At 49.4% G+C, this 22297-nt stretch overlaps 1 protein-coding gene across 1 annotated transcript in view; it reads left to right on the top strand.

Moving 5' to 3' along the window:
• The window catches only part of IL12RB1 (interleukin 12 receptor subunit beta 1), a gene marked incomplete at its 5' end in the record, with an annotated part of 25865 nt that extends 4537 nt beyond the window's left edge, over positions 1 to 21328 (top strand). Inside the window, 15 exons of the mRNA XM_083483499.1 lie at positions 54 to 192; positions 4359 to 4485; positions 5060 to 5244; positions 6110 to 6255; positions 9453 to 9501; positions 9765 to 9875; positions 10855 to 10937; positions 12041 to 12260; positions 14487 to 14640; positions 16124 to 16228; positions 16965 to 17120; positions 18025 to 18168; positions 18395 to 18491; positions 19535 to 19619; positions 20287 to 21328. Coding sequence (XP_083339625.1) covers positions 54 to 192; positions 4359 to 4485; positions 5060 to 5244; positions 6110 to 6255; positions 9453 to 9501; positions 9765 to 9875; positions 10855 to 10937; positions 12041 to 12260; positions 14487 to 14640; positions 16124 to 16228; positions 16965 to 17120; positions 18025 to 18046 — 1497 coding nt within the window. The 3' untranslated portion in view covers positions 18047 to 18168; positions 18395 to 18491; positions 19535 to 19619; positions 20287 to 21328. The remainder of the gene's footprint in view (positions 1 to 53; positions 193 to 4358; positions 4486 to 5059; positions 5245 to 6109; positions 6256 to 9452; positions 9502 to 9764; positions 9876 to 10854; positions 10938 to 12040; positions 12261 to 14486; positions 14641 to 16123; positions 16229 to 16964; positions 17121 to 18024; positions 18169 to 18394; positions 18492 to 19534; positions 19620 to 20286) is intronic.
• Positions 21329 to 22297: the final 969 nt, after the last annotated feature.

Below are 22297 nucleotides of genomic sequence, written 5' to 3'. Positions count from 1 at the left end.
TGCTCTCCCAGATCCTCGTCCTGCGCTCTAACCACTGCACGGCACTGTCTCAGGGAGACAGGAGGAGCCGCCGGAAGAAGCTGAAGCCTGGATGCGAGGCAGATAACATTTCAAAGAGGGATGTGGTTTTTGCTCGGCGAGAGTTTGAGCGTTCGGCTCGGAGGAAGTCTCTCTCTTGCTTCGAACGAGAAGGTAGGAGTGGAGTCGATTCCTTTCCTGCGTTCTGTTCTTCGGCTTTCTCGCGAGGAGAGGCGCGCTGGGGGAGAACAGCCACCCAGGTACCCTTCCCCCCCCCAAAAAAGGGACACGATCCCTTTGCTTTTGTGGAAATACGCTGCCTTTTCCCTTTTTAAAAAATAAATACTTGGTATAAGTGGCTGTAAGCCCTAGTGGCTCATTCAGGCCTCAAGCTTCAAGCCTAGTCTATCCAGTCTATCCACACTTGGGCTGGAGGAATCAGCCAGAGCCAATCTTCTGTTATCAGTATAATTTTATTTTTAAAATCAGGGCCAGGGGGAATACAGCCAGGTATCTGACACACAAACTTGTATCTCTCCACCCACTGTAAAAAGGCTTCTGGTTTTTCCACAAAAGTATTTTTAAAGATTTTCTTTAGCTCATTATATACCATTTCCCAGAAAGCCTTTACCTCTTTGTAAGTCCACCGCATGTGGTAGAATAAACCTTCCCTTTCTTTACAATTCCCAACACTGCCTGGTTCTTGTCTTGTACATTTTGTCCAATTTAAAGGGACCCCTGACCATTAGGTCCAGTCGTGGCCGACTCTGGGGTTGCGGCGCTCATCTCACTTTATTGGCCGAGGGAGCCGGCGTCCAGCTTCCGGGTCATGTGGCCAGCAGGACTAAGCCGCTTCTGGCGAACCAGAGCAGCGCACGGAAACGCCGTTTACCTTCCCGCCGGAGCGGTACCTATTTATCTACTTGCACTTTGATGTGCTTTCGAACTGCTAGGTGGGCAGGAGCAGGGACCGAGCAACGGGAGCTCACCCCGTCATTGCGGGGATTCGAACCGTCGACCTTCTGATCGGCAAGTCCTAGGCTCTGTGGTTTGGACCACAGCACCACCTGCATCCCTTTCGGCCAGTTTAGCTGGTGTTAAATACTGTAAAATTTTAATCTGGAAAACCAAACGAATAAATTGATATATACCGTATTTTTCCGTGTATAACACACACCTGGTGTATAAGACAGCCCCTATTTGGGGGGACTCAAAATGAAGAAAACGGGGAGGAAATCCTGCAAAGTTGTTGTGCTTTTCTTGGGCAGGATTGCCCCCTGAAATCACTCACCTGCGCCACTCGCACGTGTCGCCAAAGCCTGCTCTCCTCACTCCCCATTTTTGACATGGTAGCTGCATAAAAACACCTAGTATTATACACAGAAAAGTACGGTATATATATATATTTAAAGCCAGGTTCCCCCTCTCCCCTTGAGCTCTAAAAATATCTGTGCCGCCTCCTTAAACGAAAACCACACTGCAGAGCTTTCTTTCATTTTTCGTTTTTATTTTCCCGTGCCCCGCTTGCGGGTTTCCCAGAAGCACCTGGGCCGGCCCTTGCGGGAAGACCTCATTTCTGCGCCGGTTTTGCAGCGTCGGCGCAATCTGGGTGCCAGGGGGGAAAGAGAGAGGGGTGAGATCTTGAAAGGAAAGCGAAACAGAGGAGGGGGGACTCAAAAAAGCAAGGGGTCTCCATCCCTAAAGTGACTTTGGGTTCCCCTTGCAGGAGCGGCTGCTGATCAGAGCCCTGCATCCGTGTCGGGCCCCCTGGAGAGATGCCACACCCGAGGGCCCTTTGGAGAGGAAGGGGCCCCCCCAGGCAGCCGTGGCTGGTGGCCGTGGCCCTGTGGTTCGCCGTGGCATGGGGGTCAGGCGGTAAGTTATCACCCCTGCCCAGGAAGACATGATAAGGTGCTTCCTGCCGCAGTTTCTAAATCAGCGACGGCCAGAGAGGAGATTGGGATCGACCGGTAAATCTGTGGCTGATTTGCTGGAGAGACGGAAATCAGGGTTGCCTCGAACGCGACCGTGAGATTTCATCTCTCTGGACCTCTGGAAACGTTGGAGGGGATGGAATAGGACGTCCCTATTTTCAGGGGAGAAACGTTGGAGGGGATGGAATAGGACGTCCCTATTTTCAGGGGAGAAACGTTGGAGGGGATGGAATAGGACGTCCCTATTTTCAGGGGAGAAACGTTGGAGGGGATGGAATAGGACGTCCCTATTTTCAGGGGAGAAACGTTGGAGGGGATGGAATAGGACGTCCCTCTTTTCAGGGGAGAAACGTTGGAGGGGATGGAATAGGACGTCCCTATTTTCAGGGGAGAAACGTTGGAGGGGATGGAATAGGACGTCCCTATTTTCAGGGGAGAAACGTTGGAGGGGATGGAATAGGACGTCCCTATTTTCAGGGGAGAAACGTTGGAGGGGATGGAATAGGACGTCCCTATTTTCAGGGGAGAAACGTTGGAGGGGATGGAATAGGACGTCCCTATTTTCAGGGGGGAAACGTTGGAGGGGATGGAGTAGGACGTCCCTATTTTCAGGGGAGAAACGTTGGAGGGGATGGAATAGGACGTCCCTCTTTTCAGGGGAGAAACGTTGAAGGGGATGGAATAGGACGTCCCTATTTTCAGGGGGGAAACGTTGGAGGGGATGGTGGGACAGTGTTCTGGAAGCTCCCAGCATGAGTTTGACCAAACTGCGGGAGGCAGTGGAGGACAGAAGTGCCTGGCGTGCTCTGGTCCAGGGGGTCACAAAGAGGCGGACACCACTAAACGACTAAACAACAACAATACACAGGGGTCACGCAAACTCAACAACCTACAACAGCAGGCTGCACAGTCGAGAATCGAAGGGAAATATGGCCTTTGAAGGAAAAGACTACCCTTAGTCATTAATTTCGTCATTGTAATTATATTTATGAATCACTTCCCATAAAAACATCTCAAATTACTCATTTCGCCCGTAGACACGCCCACGATTCCGCTCGTAAAAATCTACCAAGACCATTCTTAAAACCCATTCTGCTTTTTATTTACCGAGCAAGAATTTAAATGCCGGCGGGTTGTTTAAGAAAAGGCGATGCAGCCGCCAAGCAGTTTGCAAAAATCTTGAACTGGGCAGATAAACCATAAAAAAACCCCAAATATAAATTCCCTTCCATCTGCTTCATCCGGTGGCCATTATCGGGAGAGCCTAAGTTCTGTAATTTATGCTCTGGAAACCTCCAAGTTAGACTACTGCAACGCATTATTTGTGGGGCTGCCCTGGGAGACAGTTCAGAAACTTCTTATTTCTTTCCATCAGCATTTAATGCTTTATTGATTAGAATATGGTCAATCAACAGTATAACAAAACAATAATGCATGTTACGAAGAGAAATTTTTTCCTACGCAATAAATTCCATTTTGCACCTCGGTTGTGCACATTTTTGCAAGTAAATAGGTCAGGAGAACAAGAGAGAGTCGAGGAAGTGGTGCTTTTCCCCCCTGAAGTCAGCGCAAAGGAAATTGCGCACAGAAACAGGGAGGCGGCAGGTTCTGCGCCGCACAAACTCTCTCGTGAACCGCACAGGATTATCTCGGAGGCGGGGCAAGGTTGATATCTTCTGTCTTTTTAAAATGTGGTTTTTGTGAAGGGGCCTGTTAGGTTGCTGTCTTTATTTTCATTAGGTATTTTGTGGTTTCTATATCTTGGTTTTGTTCTGTGAAACGCCCTGGGACCCCCAGGTATAGGGGGCAGTATATAAATTTAGTGAAGAAGAGGAAGAAGATTCGCTTTGCTCAATCGCAAACCCTCCCAATATCCCGATTTTCCAGTTCTGGATTTACAGAAGCCGTCCTAGTTTCTGATGTGATCCTGCAATTTCCCACTTTTCCTTAGGACGTCCCTATTTTCACAGGAGAAACGTTGGAGGGGATGGAATAGGACATCCCTATTTTCAGGGGAGAAACGTTGGAGGGGATGGAATAGGATGTCCCTCTTTTCAGGGGAGAAACGTTGGAGGGGATGGAATAGGACATCCCTCTTTCCAGGGGAGAAACGTTGGAGGGGATGGAATAGGACGTCCCTATATTCGGGGGAGAAATGTTGGAGGGGATGGAATAGGACGTCCCTATTTTCAGGGGGGAAACGTTGGAGGGGATGGAATAGGACGTCCCTCTTTTCAGGAGAGAAACGTTGGAGGGGATGGAATAGGACGTCCCTATTTCCAGGGGAGAAACGTTGGAGGGGATGGAATAGGACGTCCCTATTTTCAGGGGAGAAACGTTGGAGGGGATGGAATAGGACGTCCCTATTTTCAGGGTAGAAATGTGGTTCTCTTTTGTGCTGCCCAGGTGACGATGGAGCCCCCCAAAATCTGAAGTGCTTCAAGGCCTGCTGCTGCGGGACAGAAGAGTGTCGCCCCAACTGCAGCTGGGAGGCCGGGGGCCGGATGGGGGCCATCTACACCCTCCATCTTTGGTGAGCAAAGGGGGCACAAGGGGCAGGAAATCCAGGGGGAATTTGGACAGCGGAGTGTTGGAGCACTTTATTCGGAGGCGGGAAATAATCATTTCCTTAATAACAATTGCAACAATTTATTTAACTAAAACAATAAGGTTATAACATATGTATCCATGTTTGTTAACTGATGTGGTTAAACAGTTTCTTTAAAAAAACTGAGTTTTAGCACACATGAAAAACTTAAAACAAATCCTTATTTTCTGATGAATAGCCTTTTCCCTCCGAAAGCATTTTATTTTAAAAATCGATTTGAATTTAAAAAATCGATTTGAATTTTAAAAATCTATTTGAATTTTAAAAATCGATTTGAATTTTAAAAATCGATGTAAATTTAAAAAACTGGATTTCAAATGTAAAAATCCAATTTAAATTTAACAAAAATTACTTTTAAAAAATTCATTGATTTTTATCCACCCTGAGTAGGAATTATAGCTTCACCGGTTGGATTTCTGCCTTTCTCAGGCTGCCGACACGCACTCTTTTCCCTTTCCTGTTTGCTGGCTGGTCAAAGATCCGCCCTCCTTCCCCGCAGGTACCCTGACCACCCTCCTGGCGAAAGACACGCCGCTTTCGAGACCGGGAACGCCACCTCCCTGTTTCTGAAACGGGAGCACGTCTACATGGAGGTGAAGGTCACCGTCTGGGTGGAGAGCCGGGTTGGCGAAGGTCTTCCTCCTCTGCGGTCGAACAACCTCACCCTGGTGATCAACCAAGCCGGTAGGCTGGAAACAGCAAGTGGGGAGGGATAGAGGACTTTGGGGGTTCCTTCCCAATCGACATCCCTATGTTTCTATGAGCTGGGGATATACAGCATGCAAAAGAGGCGATATGAGCATAGCTGTCAACCGTCCCTTATTTGGCGAGAAAGTCCCTTATCCCAGCGCCGTGTCCCGCTGCTGTCCCTTATTGATGATGTCCCTTAAATTTCCCGGGTTTCAAAGGAAGCAGCTCCTCTCCCTCCCTCCATGTCGGCCAGGGAGGAGGGAGGCTCCAACTGTGTTGCTTGGCTGCGTTGCTCACCCAATAAGGAGTCTGAGAACGACTGGGGGGTGGAGCTTGCATGCCTTGTGCCCATCAAATCGGCCGCGTTGCCTGGGGACTCGCCTTTGCTCAGCGCTTCCCAGCGGAGAGGTGACGGTGGTTTTCCTTGCTGCATCCCCTTTGCCGGGTTGCTGCGCTGTGGGAACCACCGCTTGAGGCTTCGTTTGGCTGCTGGCTGGGCTTTCTGCCTTTGGCTCGGAGGGGCTCAGAAGGTGAACATACCTGCGCTCTGAAAATCCCTTATTTTGGCTGCTGATCCCTTATTTTTGAGGCTGCTGGTCCCTTATTTTCAAATCTGTAAGTTGACAGCTATGGATATGAGAGCCAAATATCTCACCGGAGAGGGAGCGAGCTTGTTTTCTGCAGCTCCTCCGGAGGGCAGGACTCGAACCCGCGACTTCGACCGCCGGAATTTGGATGGGCGACCACGGGTTGAGATTTGGGCATGGCAGAGGGTTGGACTAGATGACTTTAGTGGTCCCTTTCAGCAATTCTGTGATTCTAGGAGCTTTTGCTCTCAGCCTCCACCATCTCATTGCAGTCAGGCTCGAAGCACCCACAGAAATCAAATTTTCAAGGTCAAGACGCCACATGAACCTAACGTGGAATGAAACCCACAACTGCTGCGCTTCCTCCCGGGAAAATCAAGTCAGGATGCGGACAGCAGCACACGCCAACTGGACCGCGGTAAGTTGGCCATCGAGACCAGAAGCCAAGGAGAGGGTGTCTTTAAATTTGGGTTCCGGGATAGAAGAATAATAATATTATGATAATTATTTATACCCCGCCCATTTGGCTGGATTTCCACAGCCACTCTGGGTGGCTCACAACAGAACCTTAAAAACACAATAAAACACCACACATTAAAAACTTCCCTAAACAGGGCTGCCTTCAGATGTCTTCTAAAAGTCAGATAGTTGTTTATTTCCTTGACATCTGGTGAGAGGGTTTCCACAGGGTGGGCGCCACCACTGAGAAGGCCCTCTGCCTGCTTCCCTGTAACTTCACTTCTCGCAGGGAGGGAACTGCCAGAAGACCCTTGGAGCTGGACCTCAGTGTCCGGGCTGAACAATGGGGGTGGAGACGCTCCTTCAGGTCTACTGGGCCATTAAGGGCTTTCAAGGTCAGCACCAACCCTTTGAATTGTGTTCAGAAACGTCCTGGGAGCCAATGTAGGTCTTTCAGGACCGGTGTTAAGTGGTCTCCACTCCCAGTCCCCAGTCTGGCTGCCGCATTCTGGATTAGTTGCAGTTTCCGGGTCACCTTCCAAGGTAGCCCCACGGAGAGCGCATGGCAGTAGTCCAAGCGGGAGATAACCAGAGCAGGCACCACTCTGGCCACACAGTCTGCGGGCAGGTGGGGTCTCATCCTGCATCCCAGATGGAGCTGCTCTGGACACAGAACTGACCTGCGCCTCAATGGACAGCGCTAAGTCCAAAATGACTCCCAGACTGCACACCTGGTCCTTCGGGGGCACAGTTTGCCCCATTCAGGACCAGGGAGTCCCCCACACCTGCCCGCCTCCTGTCCCCCAAAACAATATTGCCCAAGGTAAGGATTGAAGGGCCTCTCTCAGTCAGCAGAGCCGGAGGCTCCCAGTGCCGGATTTATGAATAAGCTAAACAAGCTCTAGTTTAGGGCCCCACTCTCTTGGGGGCCCCCAAAAATTAAAAGGGGAAAAAACCTGGATAAAGTATAAGATAAAAAACAAATGAAATAAAACCTACATCCAGCAACCGTGTTTTGTGTTGTGTCGGCTCCTCTGATGTCATGGGCCCCGTCTGCTCCCTCAAATATCCCTGCTTTGCTCCTTTCTATATATAGGGTGCCGACATTCTGCATGGACTGGTTGCAGGGCAACATGCGCAAATGGCTTGAGATACCTCTGAGGTCCATCAATGACCATCTAGCAGGCATGGCCAAACTTGGCACTCCAGATGTTTTGGGACTACAACTCCCATCATCCCTAGCTAACAGGACCAGTGGTCAGGGATGATGGGAACTGTAGTCCCAAAACATCTGGAGGGCCGAATTTGCCTATGCCTGATTTAGCATCTATTCAACACGAAAAACAGCGACCATTTGTTGTGGACAAAGGACAGCTGGACATAGAAAGGGCCCCGTTACCTTCAGGAGCGGAGGGCCGCATCAGACCGAAATCTGGCCCTGCTCTCTGGTCGTGGGTTTGTGCCCCTTGTTGGGTGAAAGATTCCTGCCCTGCTGCGGGTTGGGATGGATGACCTGTGGGTGCCCCTCCCTGCCCAACAATTCTGCGATTCCGGAGCTCTGAGGAATCTGGAGTTGGCAGCCTCGCTAATGCCGCCCCCAAACAGCTGCTTGAAATCTCCCTGTTATGTAAAGGGCACGGGGCGCAAAGGGTGACGCAACCCCCCCCGGCCAGCTGTTCTGCAGCTGTTGCAAAACAAACGTAGTTTGTGTGTGTGAGAGAGAAATAAATAAACGGGGGGGGGGAGGTTGAGAAATAAATAACCCGGACTTGCAAGCGTCCGATGGCAGCCGGGGCTTCTGCAGAGCTGGGATTACGGCGTCAAATCTAACGGGATCAAGGGGGTTCCTAGCGGGAATTTAAACGCAGACGCCCACATAAGTCTTACGTAAGCTTCCTGCATATGATGCGGATAATAGAATGGTAGAGTCGGGGACACCGGGGGGTCATCCAGCCCAACCCGCAGGAAACTCAGATCTGGGGATGCCTTGGTCTTGGTGGGCATTAAGGTGGGCGCTCGTCCTGTCCTGCGAATCGAGGGCCACAGCAGAGTCCTGAAAATAAGGATTTGGTGATGCTGGCATCATCATCATCATCATCAATTCTTATTTATACCCTGCCCTTCCCGGTTTAAAAACCGGGCTCAGGGCAGCTAACAGCAAATATAAAACATTGATTAAAATGTGATTTAAAAACAGCATAAAATACAGCATCAGTGTCAATAAAATTCTAAAATACAGGGGTCATTTGGAGGAGGGACCCCAGTCAGTAGACATCAAAGGATCACTGGCCACGTTGGTCCTGCTAGGGCCAGCCAGAAGACCAGGAAGAGTTAAATGTGGGGTCCCAGAAAGGGTTTCTTCATAGAAAAGGAAAGGGGGAAAAGGAATAAAGGATCAGGCTAATTCAAATTGGAGGCCAGGCGGAATAGCTCTGTCTTACAGGCCCACCAGGGCAGAGCCATCACTGAAAAAGCCCTGGCCCTGGGGGAAGATAATCTGGCTTCTTTAGGACCGTTAAACTATTATTATTATTCATGGGCCTTAGCCCTTCCTATAATTTCGAAGGAAAAGGTCACCAATCCGGTTTAAATTCTTTCCTTGCCGGCCACTTCTTAGGAAACAGCAAGGAATGTCGATTCCTTGGTTGTGAAAGGACAAGTTAACCGAAAAAGCCTCCAAAACACAAAATAAATAGCAATAACAAAAGCACCAAATTTTATCCGATCTGGAAGTCCGTTTGACTTCAGAAATGTTTGGAAACCGAGGCACGGCTTCTGATTGGTGCAAGTGGCCCAGAAATAATAGCCGACAACCGCATTGGACGTTCAGCTTATGAAAAACGTTCGAAAACCAGAACACTCACTTCCAGGTTTTGAGCATTTGGGAACCAAACTGTACTCAATTTATTCTACTCCTGCGAATGTTTTAATTCGCAGCAAACTTCCACCATCCTTTTCTAACTGTCTATCCATAAGTCCCAAAGCAGAAAAAGAGTTCTGGTTTCGGTGGAAAATCCGTCACCTTGAAATTCAGGAGAAACCTCCTGATGGGGAGAATAGGATGTCCATATTTTCTTCAGAGAAATGTTGGAGGGGACGGACTGGGGGGGCAGCGGAGACCACACCTTTCCTAAACCTCGTCTGTCTCGCTTTTAGGGGAACTGCAAAACTCACAGGGAGCACAAAAACAGGGAAATCATCGCAGGTAAGATTTCTCCGGCGGGCAATTTGGACTCGAGGATGTTTCTTCGTTTTATGTTTCTTTGTTTTTTTACGAAACCGTTTTTATTGGTTTTGCAAATGCAAAGTTACAAATAAACACCAACAAATTTTACCAAACCGGCCACAGATTTAACATAATTTTTACAAAAACGGGTTCCCCGCACTCTGCTCTCAATGCTGGGATCGAGTAAACGGCAACGTGGTTTCCGTTTGCGGTTTGACTCCTATCTCTGCTGCTTCCTCCAGTCAGGTGCCCCGTGGAAGGGAACGCTCCGTACGAAGTGCAAGTCCGATATCGGACCTCCAGCCCTTACAGCGACTGGAGCGACTGGAGCCCGTCTGTCTTCGTTCCGGCCGGTGAGTTTGCTGCTTCACCCAGCTGTTATAAGGAAAAAACTGCTCCTTTTCCCTTATGGGGTATCCAAGAGCCCCTATAGAGTCCATAAGTGGGTTCCCTATTGGTAGGAGGAAACCAAAGACAACACAAAAGGAAAGAGGGATGAGGAGGGAAGAGGGAACCAAGCGAGCTCAGGCTCCAAAACGTTTCAGCTTGTAGTTTCTGCAATCTCCAGGTGTAATATGCAATGTGAGAAACGTGAGGCTGGACTAGGCGGATTTTTGCGATGAGCTATTTAGGAAATAGAGGACATCTTTGCATGGTCTTGTTATAAGGAAAAAAACCTGCTCTTTTTCCCTTATGGGGTATCCAAGAGCCCCTATGGCAGGGGTCAGCAAACATTTGCAGCAGGGGGCCGGTCCACTGTCCCTTAGACCTTGTGGGGGGCCGGAGTATATTTTTTTTGCAGAGGGATGAACAAATTCCTATGCCCCACAAATAACCCAGAGACACATTTTCAATAAAAGGACACATTCTACTCATGTAAAAACATGCTGATTCCTGACCGTCTGCAGGCTGGATTGAGAAGGTAATTGGGCCAGATCCGGCCCCCAGGCCTTAGTTTGCCTACCCATGCCCTATAGAGTCCTTGAATCAAAAATCATTTTAAGTTAGAGCTTTGTAATTATTTCGCTGTTAATATACTTCTTAATTATATTTAAGAGACTTCTCCTCTTCAACAATGATTTTGATAAAATGCATATTTCGTGATGTGCAAATGGCTCGAGATATCTGTTAGGTCCATCAGTGACCATCTTGCATCTATTCAACACCAAAAAAAAAAGTGGCAATTTGTTGTGGACAAAGGACAGCTGGACATAGAAGGGGCCCCGTTACCTTCAGGAGCCGAGGGCCACATCAAACCAAAATCTGGCCCTGGGTAGCAGGGAGCCCAGAAGCATGTGGCGATGCCAATGAAATGTGTTTTGCCCCTTCCAGAACTCCTCAAGAGCCCAGAACTCAGTTGCAGCGCAGAGCCTCTCATGGAAAATGGCAAGAGGAAGGTGACCCTGGAATGGGAGGTAGGTAAAAGGGGCTGGCCACTTCTGACCTCTGGTTCCCTGACCTCTTCCTCTTTTCCGGGCTAAACGTCCCCAGCTCCTTCGACCGTTCCTCATCCGGCTTGGATTCCAGACCCTTGAATCTCACATTCGCCCTCCTCTGTCCACCTTCCAGCTTCTCAGCATCCTTCTTAAATTGTGGTACCCAGAAATGGACACAGGATTCCAGGTGGGGTCTGGCGGTTGGAGGATGGATGGCTGCTAACAGATGGAGGTTGAATCCTGACAAGACAAGTCCTGTTTTTTGGGGGGACAGGGTGGGACTCCCTGGTCCTGAATGGGGGCAACTGTACTCTTTGGGTTCAGTCAGTCAACCGGCTACAAATCTGTCGTTCAACGCACATTTTGCCAGCTTCTCTGCCAGAATTTAATGGGATTTCAAGATAATCTATGCCCACGGCTTTCCCCTGATCTGCCAAGCTTGTAACTCCATCAGACTGCTGAGATTGTCTACACGGACTGGCAGCAAGAGCCAATCTCTTGACAGCAGCAAGGATGAAAAGCATCAAATATCCTTTATTAGACATAGCAAACCACACATTATCAAACAGACACGGTATACAAATGGTGGCAAAATACGAGCTCCGCATAACGAGGTTTGTCCCAGTCAGATCTTTAACTCCAGAGGAAATCAGTTTGCATAAATAATACAACACAACACAACCACATCACTGATCAATTAAGAACCACTCAATCTCTTTATAATGGCCCAGTCTTTCTGCACTCAAAAATCCAGCCACTATTAGAATAATTTGATCATTCCTGTCCGAAAGCAGCTCCTGAAACGTTGGTAGCGTAGAATTCAGCCTACTGAGTGGTAAGGCCTCTAATACTTGTCTTCTGGCATAAATGCCAAAATTGCAAGAAAATAAAATACGCTCAGGTTCCTGTTTACTACTCTGGTTCTGGGAGAGCGAAATATCTTCCTCTCACTATCAGCGAGGGAAACATGTTAAATCTGGCTAACATAAACAGCTTGTTTTTCATCCTGCGTTTCCGGCCCGCCCCGCAGGGACGTTGTGGCAAAATATCTGGCCCATAACCCTGACTTTCCTCTGTTGCAGAAGCCCAGCCGGGAACATGGGGAGGTGAGCTACGGCTTGACGTTTGCCCTGCTTCCCTGCTTCTGCCTGGACGAACCGGAGACCATATTTGAGAAGATAAACGTGACTTCCTTCCAAACCTTTCTGTCGGGGGCCGAGTACAACATCTCCCTGCAAGCCGACAATGGGGCCAGCCAGTCCCCGGCCTCCTTTTGCAGGCTCCCGGCGGAGCAAGACGCAGGTTTGTCCCTGAAAACCAGAGGGCTACTGTCTGCGGCACACGAGGAGAAAGCAACAGGGAGGGATGAGGAAGAAAGCAAACCCCACAGGGTATCCCTAGAGGGGAACTGGAGGTGCCAATCGCTCTTTGGAAAGCTGGCGCCACCGATTCGAGTCCATCAGTTTTGAATAAATGTGCAATTAATTAATCGCCCCTTATCGACACCATTGTCTTGCTTTTATTATTATTAATTTTTATTAGTAATAATAATAATCGTTTATTATTTATACCCCACCCATCTGTCTGGGCTTCCCCAGCCACTCTGGGTGGCTTCCAACCCAATATTAAAATACAGTAATACATCAAACATTAAAAGCTTCCCTAAACAGGGCAGCCTTCAGATGTCTTCTAAAAGTTTCTATTAGGTTTTTAACAAGTTTACTTTACATGCAATATATTGTTCACTTATATGTTTTTGGATTTCCCACCTCTCTTGCACTGATGTTTTTTGTCGTTTTCCTTAATTGCTGCATGTTCCTTGTTCCGTAACTCCATCCTAACATCATTTCTGTTTTTCCTCCACTGCTCGTATCTCAGCTCCTCATTATCTTCATTGCAAACAATAATTCTGAATAATGTTTTTTTTAATAGGGTGGTTTGGGCTGGAGGTGGGTTTACTGAACAGGCAGCGACCCCAGAAAAATTGGGAACTTCTGATTTTGTGTCTCCTGTTTTGTGGGGGTCGTTGCTGTCGCCTAACGATTCGTAATATGATTCTTATCCGGAATAAAACCATTTCCCCCAGGGAACCTTTAAGGCAACGCCTGCTAAAATTAAGGGATCACTGCTAGAATTTGCGCGGCGATTGAATCAGACAGCTGTCAGTCTTCGCTTCACGGCAGATGGAATTGCAGAGGCAAAAGCTTCGCCCGGCAAAACGGGGATTGCGGGTGATTGGCAGCCGACTCCGCCCGTGTTCCCAAACGTCCCAAATGCCAGGGTTGCGGGAGGTCATGATCTGACCCGTGGCCACCCACCGCCATCACCCCTGGCCATTGGCACGACTCGGGAGCATTCTGGCCAGCCGCAGCGAGAGACGGTTCTTACAGAGCCTCCAGCTGCAGGAGCAGTCTACCGCGATTCCTAGGTTTCTATCGGTTATTCGGCCCCTGTGAGGTTGCTGGTCTGACCCAGTTGCCTGCCGGCCTCTTCTTAATTTGTTACATCTTTACTGTTTTGCTTTCCTATTCTGGAAGCCAGACCCAGAGGGGAGAACCGCCTCCCGTCGTCTGGTTCCTCTGCCTGTTTCTGACCCCATCTCAAGGCTCCATCCTCTCCCCCATCTCTTTTAAATCAGAACCGGTGAAGGTCCGGTGTGAGTGTCTGGAGGCGATTGGATGGCAATATAATGGATTGAGGTTGAATCCTGAAAAGACAGAAGGACTGTTTTGGGGGGACAGGAGGCGGGAGGCGGGCAGGTGTGGGGGACTCCCTGGTCCTGAATGGGGCAACTGTGCCCCCCAAAGGACCAGGTGCGCAGCCTGGGGGTCATTTTGGACTCACCGCTCGCTGTCCATGGAGGTGCAGGTCAGTTCTGTGTCCAGAGCAGCTCCATCTGGGATGCAGGATGAGACCCTCCCTGCCCACAGAGTGTCTGGCCAGAGTGGTGCATGCTCTGGTTCTCTCCCGCTTGGACTACTGCCATGCGCTTTACGTGGGGCTGCCTTGGAAGGTGACCCGGAAACTACAACTAATCCAGAATGCAGCAGCCAGACTGGGGACTGGGAGTGGCCACCAAGACCATATAACACCGGTCCTGAAAGACCTACATTGGCTCCCAGGATGCTTCTGAGCACAATTCAAAGTGTTGGTGCTGACCTTGAAAGCCCTAAATGGCCCAGTAGACCTAAAGGAGCGTCTCCACCCCGGACACCGGGGTCCATCTCCCGAGGGCCTTCTGGCGGTTCCCTCCCTGCGAGATTACAGGGAACCAGGCAGAGGGTCTTCTTGGTGGTGGCTCCCGCCCTGTGGAAAACCTTCTGTCAGATGCCAAAGAAATAAACAACTACCTGACTTTTAGAAGAGATCTGAAGGCAGCCCAGTTTAGGGAAGTTTTCAATGTTTGATGTTTTATCGTGTTTTAAAGGTTCTATTTGGAGACGCCCAGAGTGGCTGGGGAAACCCAGCCAGATGGGTGGGGTATAATTATAATTATTATTAATATTGTTATTATTATTCTGTCCCCAGTCGGTCCCACCTTCCAGGAGGTCATCCAGTCCGGCAAGAACTTCTCAGTGACTTGGGGGACGAAGCACGAGGTCATCTGCTTCGAAAAGGACCCAGGAAGGTCCTGCGAGGACGGCGACAACCAAGAGGTCAACGAGACCAGCTGGTCAGGCAGGTTCTCTTCCACTGGCCTCTTATTTGTGTTTCTTTTGAAAAATAAGAACAGATAAACCACTGCACAAACTCTCAAAACCACAAATGGCTTTCATCCGATGTAAAAATCGATCTGAATGACACTACAGGGGGAGTTGGATGGATGAGAAAAGAAGGGGAAAGGGGCTAGGTTCGCCTTCCTTTTTCTTTAATGGAGTTCCTGCTCCATGCTTAGCAGGCTGGTTGTTTAGCAGAATCAATATCCTTTTTCAAAACCCTGTCAGCTGTTTATACAAAATATAAGAGCAAATGTTGAAATGATCGCTGAAAAGGCAGGAGTTCAGAACGAGCGGAAATCTGAACTGCTTCTTCTTTTTATTTTTTTGAAGAATATATACATGCAACAAAAACAATTCAAAATGCAAATATTGAGATCACTCTGAACCGTCCGACTCCCCCCCCCCCTTCCTTTCCATGGATCCCAAATGATAATATTTACAACTGCATAATCAATACTTTATTCTAAATTATCTGTCACTTTACAAGTGTGGTTCAAATCCTGCTAACGTTTCAACCTGCGGTCTCGTAGATAAATTAATAAACTTTTCCCGTTCCCGCTTAATGTTCTCTTCTTCTTGATTTCTGAGCTTACCGGTTAATTTTGACACGGAAAGCGGAACTTCTGAGCAAAGAGCAGCCGTTAATAGCCATGCTCAGATTAAAACGCATGTCTGGACAGGTGTGTCTAAATGAATTTTTTTTTTTTTTTTTTTTTTTTAAAAGGGGGTTCAAGCCTAAAATAATACAGTATAAAAGTCCAGCCAGCCCCGGTTTTTCTTTTGCAAATCTGTTTTGCAAAGAGCCAGAATAAATGTGTTTCATAAGATGAGCCCGACTCCGTCAGAAGATGTCAGCGTCACGGAGAAATTGAGGGGAACTGATTCCCGGGAAACTCTGCAAAGGGAGTGCAGTGACCCTGCTGATTCTGCTAAATGGAATATTATGGGATGCTGCTCATCGCTAGACCAGACAGCTGTGGGGATTAACAGATTGCCATCCTTGGGCTCTGATTCTTCAGGACTGACTCCCCTAAAATGGGAGCATTTAGGGATATTATTATTATTCTTACCGTGGTGCCTTGGTTCTCAAACTTAATCCATTCCAAAACCAAAGCGTTCCAAAACCAAGGCGCGCTGCTTTCCCATCGCAAGTCATGCAAAACGGGTTAATCCCTTCCAGACTTTTAAAAACAGCCATCGAACGTGAATTTTACTATCCAGTGAGACCATCGATCCACAAAACAAAAGCAACCACCAATGCACTGTAGTATAAAATAATTAAGGCAGTATTGTACAGGATGAAAATTAAAATGAATGTTTTTTTCTTCGCTGCGCTGATGGTGGTCGTTGTTTGGATGGGGGGGCTTTTATCCATTTCCGCAGTCACACAAGATTTTAGGCCCTTCAGATATTCTCCGAATCCCTGACTGTGTCCTCATTTTTCAGGGGTCCTGGAGCCAGATGTTTGCACCCGCTTGGCGGTCCACGGATGGGACCCGGACGAAAACGCCTGGTCGACGCTGGGCCTCGTGCGCCTCTTCCACAGGAGCGGTGCGTCTATGGGCGATCGAAGTCTGCGTTTATAGGCAATTTGTCCCTTCCCCTCACCCACCAAAATGCTTTGTTGTTGTTGAGTCGTTTAGTGGCGTCCGCCTCTTGGTGACCCCCTGGACCAGAGCACGCCTGGCACTCCTGTCTTCCGCTGCCTCCCGCAGTTTGGTCAAACTCATGCTGGTAGCTTCGAGAACACTGTCCCACCATCTCGTCCTCTGTCGTCCCCTTCTCCTTGTGCCCTCCATCTTTCCCAGCATCAGGGTCTTTTCCAGGGAGTCTTCTCTTCTCATGGCCAAAGTCTTGGAGCCTCAGCTTCAGGATCTGTCCTTCCAGTGAGCACTCAGGGCTGATTTCCTTCAGAATGGAGAGGTTGGATCTTCTTGCAGTCCATGGGACTCTCAAGAGTCTCCTCCAGCGCCACAATTCAAAAGCATCCATTCTTCGGCGATCAGCCTTCTTGATGGTCCAGCTCTCACTTCCATAGATCACGACTGGAAAAAGGAGAAGGGGACAGCAGAGGACAAGATGGTGGGACAGTGTTCTTGAAGTGACCAGCATGAGGGAGGCAGTGGAAGACAGGAGGGCCTGGCATGCTCTGGTCCAGGGGGTCACCAAGAGGCGGACACGACCAAAGGACTAAACGACAACAACAACAACAAATATTTTGTTGGAAGCTGGGATCCTGCCCTCTTTATCCCACCCTCCCCTGACTCCCTCTTCCCCTCTATTTTAGAGCCTTCCGAAGACCCCGTGCGCCCAGATGTGGCCATGCCAACGCCCACCTCTGCCGACATCCGCTGGCACCCCCCTGCCCTCCTCGCCGGCTGCCCCGGCGCCTTCCAGAAATACGTCCTCTGCTGGCACGACGAGCGAGGCGAGGAAATAGCCAGTAAGTTTGGTTGCGGCGGGAGACCCGGGTGCGAAATGCGCCTGGAGCCCTGCTGAGCCGCCGAGCCGCGAGATGGGGGTGCTCAAAGGGGGTGGCAAAGGTGGCAGGTTAAGAGGCAAGGGGGTGCCATCTGTCATGGGTACTTCGATTCCTGCCTTGCAGCGGGTTGGGCTGGATGACCCCATGGGGTCCCTTCCGACTCTCCAGTGTGTAAACCGGACTTTGGATCAAGTTCACCTGTTTGGTCGCACCGATTAAACCAAACTGTTTTCACTGGGGTTGTTTTTCTTTTTGTTGTTAAGTAATTTTTATTACTTCCCAATTACAAATATCCAATATGCGCCATATTATATTAGCCAATTCAAATACATAGCCAATTCTAAATTTTGTGCCGTGCATCCTTTTAATTCAGCCTCCAGACTGTTGCAGAAAACCAAATACATTCTCGATAGAATCCCTTATAATGCAGCTACAATAATTAACTTTAATTCACATTAAGACATATAATAATTTGTAAATTCGCAAGTGAAGTTCTTCTCCCTGGGTGAGGCTTTGATTTCCGTCAATTGCTCCTTTAATTCTTTATCAAATACAGGGGTCCCTTGGTTCTCAAACGCCTTGGTATTCAAACAACTTGGAACCCAAACACTGCAAACCCGGAAGCAAGTGTTCCGGTTTGCGACCTATTTTCGGAAGCCAAACGTGCTCCGTTTTAAGTGTTACGCTGAGGTCTGTTTTTGCTATATATTTAGCTGTTTTTGCGGCTCCTTTTTCCAACCGATATTAGTATTTTTCGTATATCATAACCTTCGTTTTTGGTTGAATCCCTTTTCAGTTTATTGTACTGTTGGCTTCCTATTCCCACTTTCTATATAAACCATTATTTTCATTTTTCCGCCTGTAGCTTACGAGGTCAGCGCTTCTGAGACTCACTTCACCATCTCAGACCTGCAGGCCAACACCACTTACTGGGTCGGATTCGAGGTTTTGACCGTCGGGAGCGACGGCCGCTGCCGAAACCTTGTCGCCTTTCGAACCCGCCCCGCAGGTGCGGCGCGTCTCTGCAACCCCCCTGTGAAATGTCTCCTCTTTGGGTGCCGGTGATAGACTGTCCTCTTCTTCCACCTCCTCCTCCTCCTTCCTGCTCTTCCTCCCATAACCCTAATCTCAAGGCCAAGGGTTCAAGCAAAAGAGGGTTGGGCTAGATGACCGCATGGGGTCCCTTCCTAGAATTTTGTGTTTTTTTAATAATTCCTCCTCTGTCTCCCTACCAGATTCCAAGAAGACGACTCTGACGCTCAGCTTCCTCCTTCTGGGTCTCGTCGGAGGGGCCTTGGTTGCCGCCAGCGCCGTCCACATTTGCAAAAAGAGGTGGGGTGCAGGAAAAGCTTGGAAAATATATTGGGGGGGCTTTCCTGGCAACATAGACGCCGCATGCATTTCCTCCCAGTTTCCAAATCTCCCCAAATCAGGGGTGCTTAAAAGCTGTGCCGCAATTTCAAAAAATAGTATTTTAGTTCCGTGCATTTTGGTAATCTGTAGTTCTTTTTTTGCTTAAAAAAATAATGTTTAGGGGTCCTCTCATTTTGAAAAATCACCATTTTATAGCTCAAATTAGGGGGGAAATAAATACAGCACATGGGCAAAAAGGCAAAGATTCGCAAAATGTTTAGGGATGTGAGCGAAATGGCTCCGAAATCAGGAAAAAAACCAACATTGCGGTGATGTTAATATTTGCCGTTCTTATAATTCAGCCTTGCAGAAATCAAAATCCTGGGGGGTTTTTTCCCCTAAGGCGGTTTCTGTGCTTTTTTGCCTGGCAAGAGAAATAACAAGCCCCCGAAATAAAAGCAGATTTGAATCCCTTACACACCCCAAAACATATTTCTAAGACGCCTCGCTGAAGGAATTTGCAAAAAAATAATAATCTCGCCCCCTAAAACCACCACCCCCCCTGGCGCTGCTGTTCCTAAGCCCTGGGGGTGGCACCACCTCTGCATATAGGCAAACCGGCCTGTTTCAACTTTGCTGTTAACCTGCGGAACTCCCTGCCACAAGGGGCTGCCAACCTCGAATAGCTTCGAAAAAGGACCGGGCCAATTCATGGAGGAGGAAAGGGCTAAGGATGACTATTATAGCCAGGATGGCTGTGTGTTCTCCTCCTCCGTCGGAGGCAGTAAACACGTTCGAATCCTAGTCACCGGAAAACGGAGAGAGTCGCTCCTGTGTTCGAATCCCGCATGCCGCTTTCACGAAACACTTTTTCCTAAAAACGGGTCCCCTTTGGTTTTTCTTACATCCTGATGGAGCCTCCAGCTCCAGGCACAGTCTATCTGGACACAGAGCTCCGCTTTCCTGCAAAGGGCAAAGCTCCAGAAGAACCTCTTTCCTCCTTCTTCCCTCTCCTGCCACAGGGTGAAGGAAGTTCTGTGCCCGCCCTTGCCAGACCCGGCCGACACGGAAGCCGTCAAGATCCTCGCCGGATCGGAGCCGGGGCAGGTGAGTCTCTGCGAAATGGGAACAATCGGTCCGGGTTCAAACTGCATCTCTGGAATGGGGAGGAGAGCTCTTGATGGCTGAGGCTCTCTCTCTCTGCCCTCTGGGATGAGATGCCCGCCTGGGTCAGGAGAGGGGACACGGGTGCGAGACACAGCTGTGGGCAGCGGGAGGGGGGTGCAATCGCCCCGGGTGTCATGCCTAGGAGGGGTGACACAATCCCCCCAGGCGGATCGGTGTGGCGGCACTAGCAAACCCGGGTGTATTTTCACGATTGGCACAATTGTCATCGTGAAAATCTGCCCACTGGTCGGGCAAATCCGCCCAGCGATCAGCCTGGCGCCCCCCCCCCCACCGGCAAGGCAGTGTTTGCACCCCCTTGGCGGGCGACGCTTGCATCCCTGGCGCGCGGTTTTATGTGACTGGCGCGGTCACTGTCGTGAAAATCTGCCCGCCGATCGCAAAATTTGCATGATCACCGCCGGATTTGCACTCGCGGCCGAAAAAGAAAATCTCAGTAACTCTGGTCAACGTTCCTGAAAATTGCAATGTGTGGGGGGGGTGTGACAAAAATAAATTCGCACCCGGTACCCCCTGACCTTGCTATGCTTCTGGGCACGGGTGCAATTTACGCCCGGCTCACCCCGAACCCCAATCTTCTTCTCCCCAGGTCCAAACACGGCAGGGCTTCGTGCAGCCCCTGGAGTCCAGCAGCCCCACGGAACCCCTCGTTCTCGAACCCAGGTCTCCGTCCAAAGAGGACCCGGCCGCTGGCACCGCGGCGGACTTTCCGGCCCTGGCCAACCCCGCCGAAGAGACCCTCTTGCCCAAGGAGGACCAGCCGGGCTCGGGGGACCTCCTGCCCTCTGAGTACAAGAGTCAGGGGTTCCTGAGCCCCATGGAGGACGAGCGGCAAGGCAGGGGGGCTGGACGTCTGCAATGAGGCGGGCGCCGCCGGCCGCTCGCTGGCACCCCCGAAATGGTGTGGTCAGTGCCACCAGGGGGCAAGGTGGCATTAGGGGGCAGAGGGAAGGGGCTGTTCTTCGTCGGTTCTCATGCCCCCCATGTCCAGGGGGGCAGGAAACGAGGGAAGGATTGCGCCCAGCGGGAATGGAAGAGGCCGAGGCAAAGTGGTCGGAATCGAGGATTTTGAGTCAGTAATCCATGTTGGAAATGTAAAGAAAAAGAGGGAACATTTTCTCACATGTGGTGGGAATGTAAAAAAGGTGAAATGATTCTGGGAGATGATATAGAATGAGATGGAAAAAATGTTGAAATATACATTTATAAAGAAACCAGAAGCATTTTTACTGGGCATTGTGGGGAGTGATATAAATCGAAAGGAATGTAAGCTCTTTTTATATGCAATAACAGCAGCAAGAATATTATTGGCCCAAAAATGGAAGCAAGAAGAATTGCCGACGATTGAAGAATGGAGGATGACTAACAGGAATTTGTGAAGATCAGACGACGTTTGTAGGGTTGCAAGAAGTTCTGTGAGGAGTATTATTGAAAGTATTTCAAAAATGGAGAAGGGGAAGGATGATTTGTTAAGAGATGTAAAGGCAATATAAAGCTAAGAAATGCACAAGAAGTGGTTAAAGCGGTGGATCATCAGAGGTGCTGATGGAAGTCTAAAAAGATTGTATAAGTGATAAGTTTTGTGGTACATTTTGTAATTTATATGTTAAAATCAATAAAAATTAATAAAAATCAATTAAAAATTATTAGGATTTTGACCCGGTTCTGCTGTCATGGGAAAATGCCCTCCGGTCCGTTGCCAGAGGCAGTGGTGGCATAGCGGTTAGAGCACCGCGTCCTGGGTTCGAATCCTCGCTCTGGCACAGAACTCGGCCCTTTATCCAGAACCGCGAGGACTGGGACCTTCTGTTCTTTTTCAGGGCGGCAAGAGGGTGCGTCGAAGCAGCGCGGCGGAGCAGGTAGCGCGTCAGGCTAGGGGCCGGGTTCAAATCTTGCAGTGTGAGCTCAGGGACCGGTCGGCGTCTCTCTCGGCTTAACTTCGCAGGGTTGTTTTTTGGGGGGTCGAAGGAGGAAGGCGGGGAGAAGCCTGCCTGCCAACTTTGGGAGGAAAAGGTAGAATTGAGACACGATAGGTTTTTACGGAATATATCTACCCTTTTCCTAACTCTGTGGCCTCTCTACCCCGTTCCTACCTCTGAGACCCCTCTACCCTTTTTCTAGCTCTGTGGCCCCTCTATCCCTTTCCTACCTCTGAGACCCCTCTACCCTCTTCATAGCTCTGTGGCCCCTGTACCCCTTTCCTGCCTCTGAGACCCCTCTACCCTCTTCATAGCTCTGTGGCCCCTCTATCCCTTTCCTGCCTCTGAGACCCCTCTACCCTCTTCATAGCTCTGTGGCCCCTCTATCCTTTTCCTACCTCTGAGACCCCTCTACCCTCTTCATAGCTCTGTGGCCCCTCTATCCCTTTCCTGCCTCTGAGACCCCTCTACCCTCTTCATAGCTCTGTGGCCCCTCTATCCTTTTCCTACCTCTGAGACCCCTCTACCCTCTTCATAGCTCTGTGGCCCCTCTATCCCTTTCCTACCGCTGAGACCCCTCTACCCTCTTCATAGCTCTGTGGCCCCTCTATCCCTTTCCTGCCTCTGAGACCCCTCTACCCTCTTCATAGCTCTGTGGCCCCTCTATCCTTTTCCTACCTC

This window comes from Podarcis liolepis (genome assembly GCF_965112155.1).
Source record: "Podarcis liolepis genome assembly, chromosome: 18".
Taxonomy (NCBI): Eukaryota; Metazoa; Chordata; class Lepidosauria; order Squamata; family Lacertidae; genus Podarcis; species Podarcis liolepis.
This window is presented reverse-complemented; position numbering and strand designations above follow the sequence as displayed.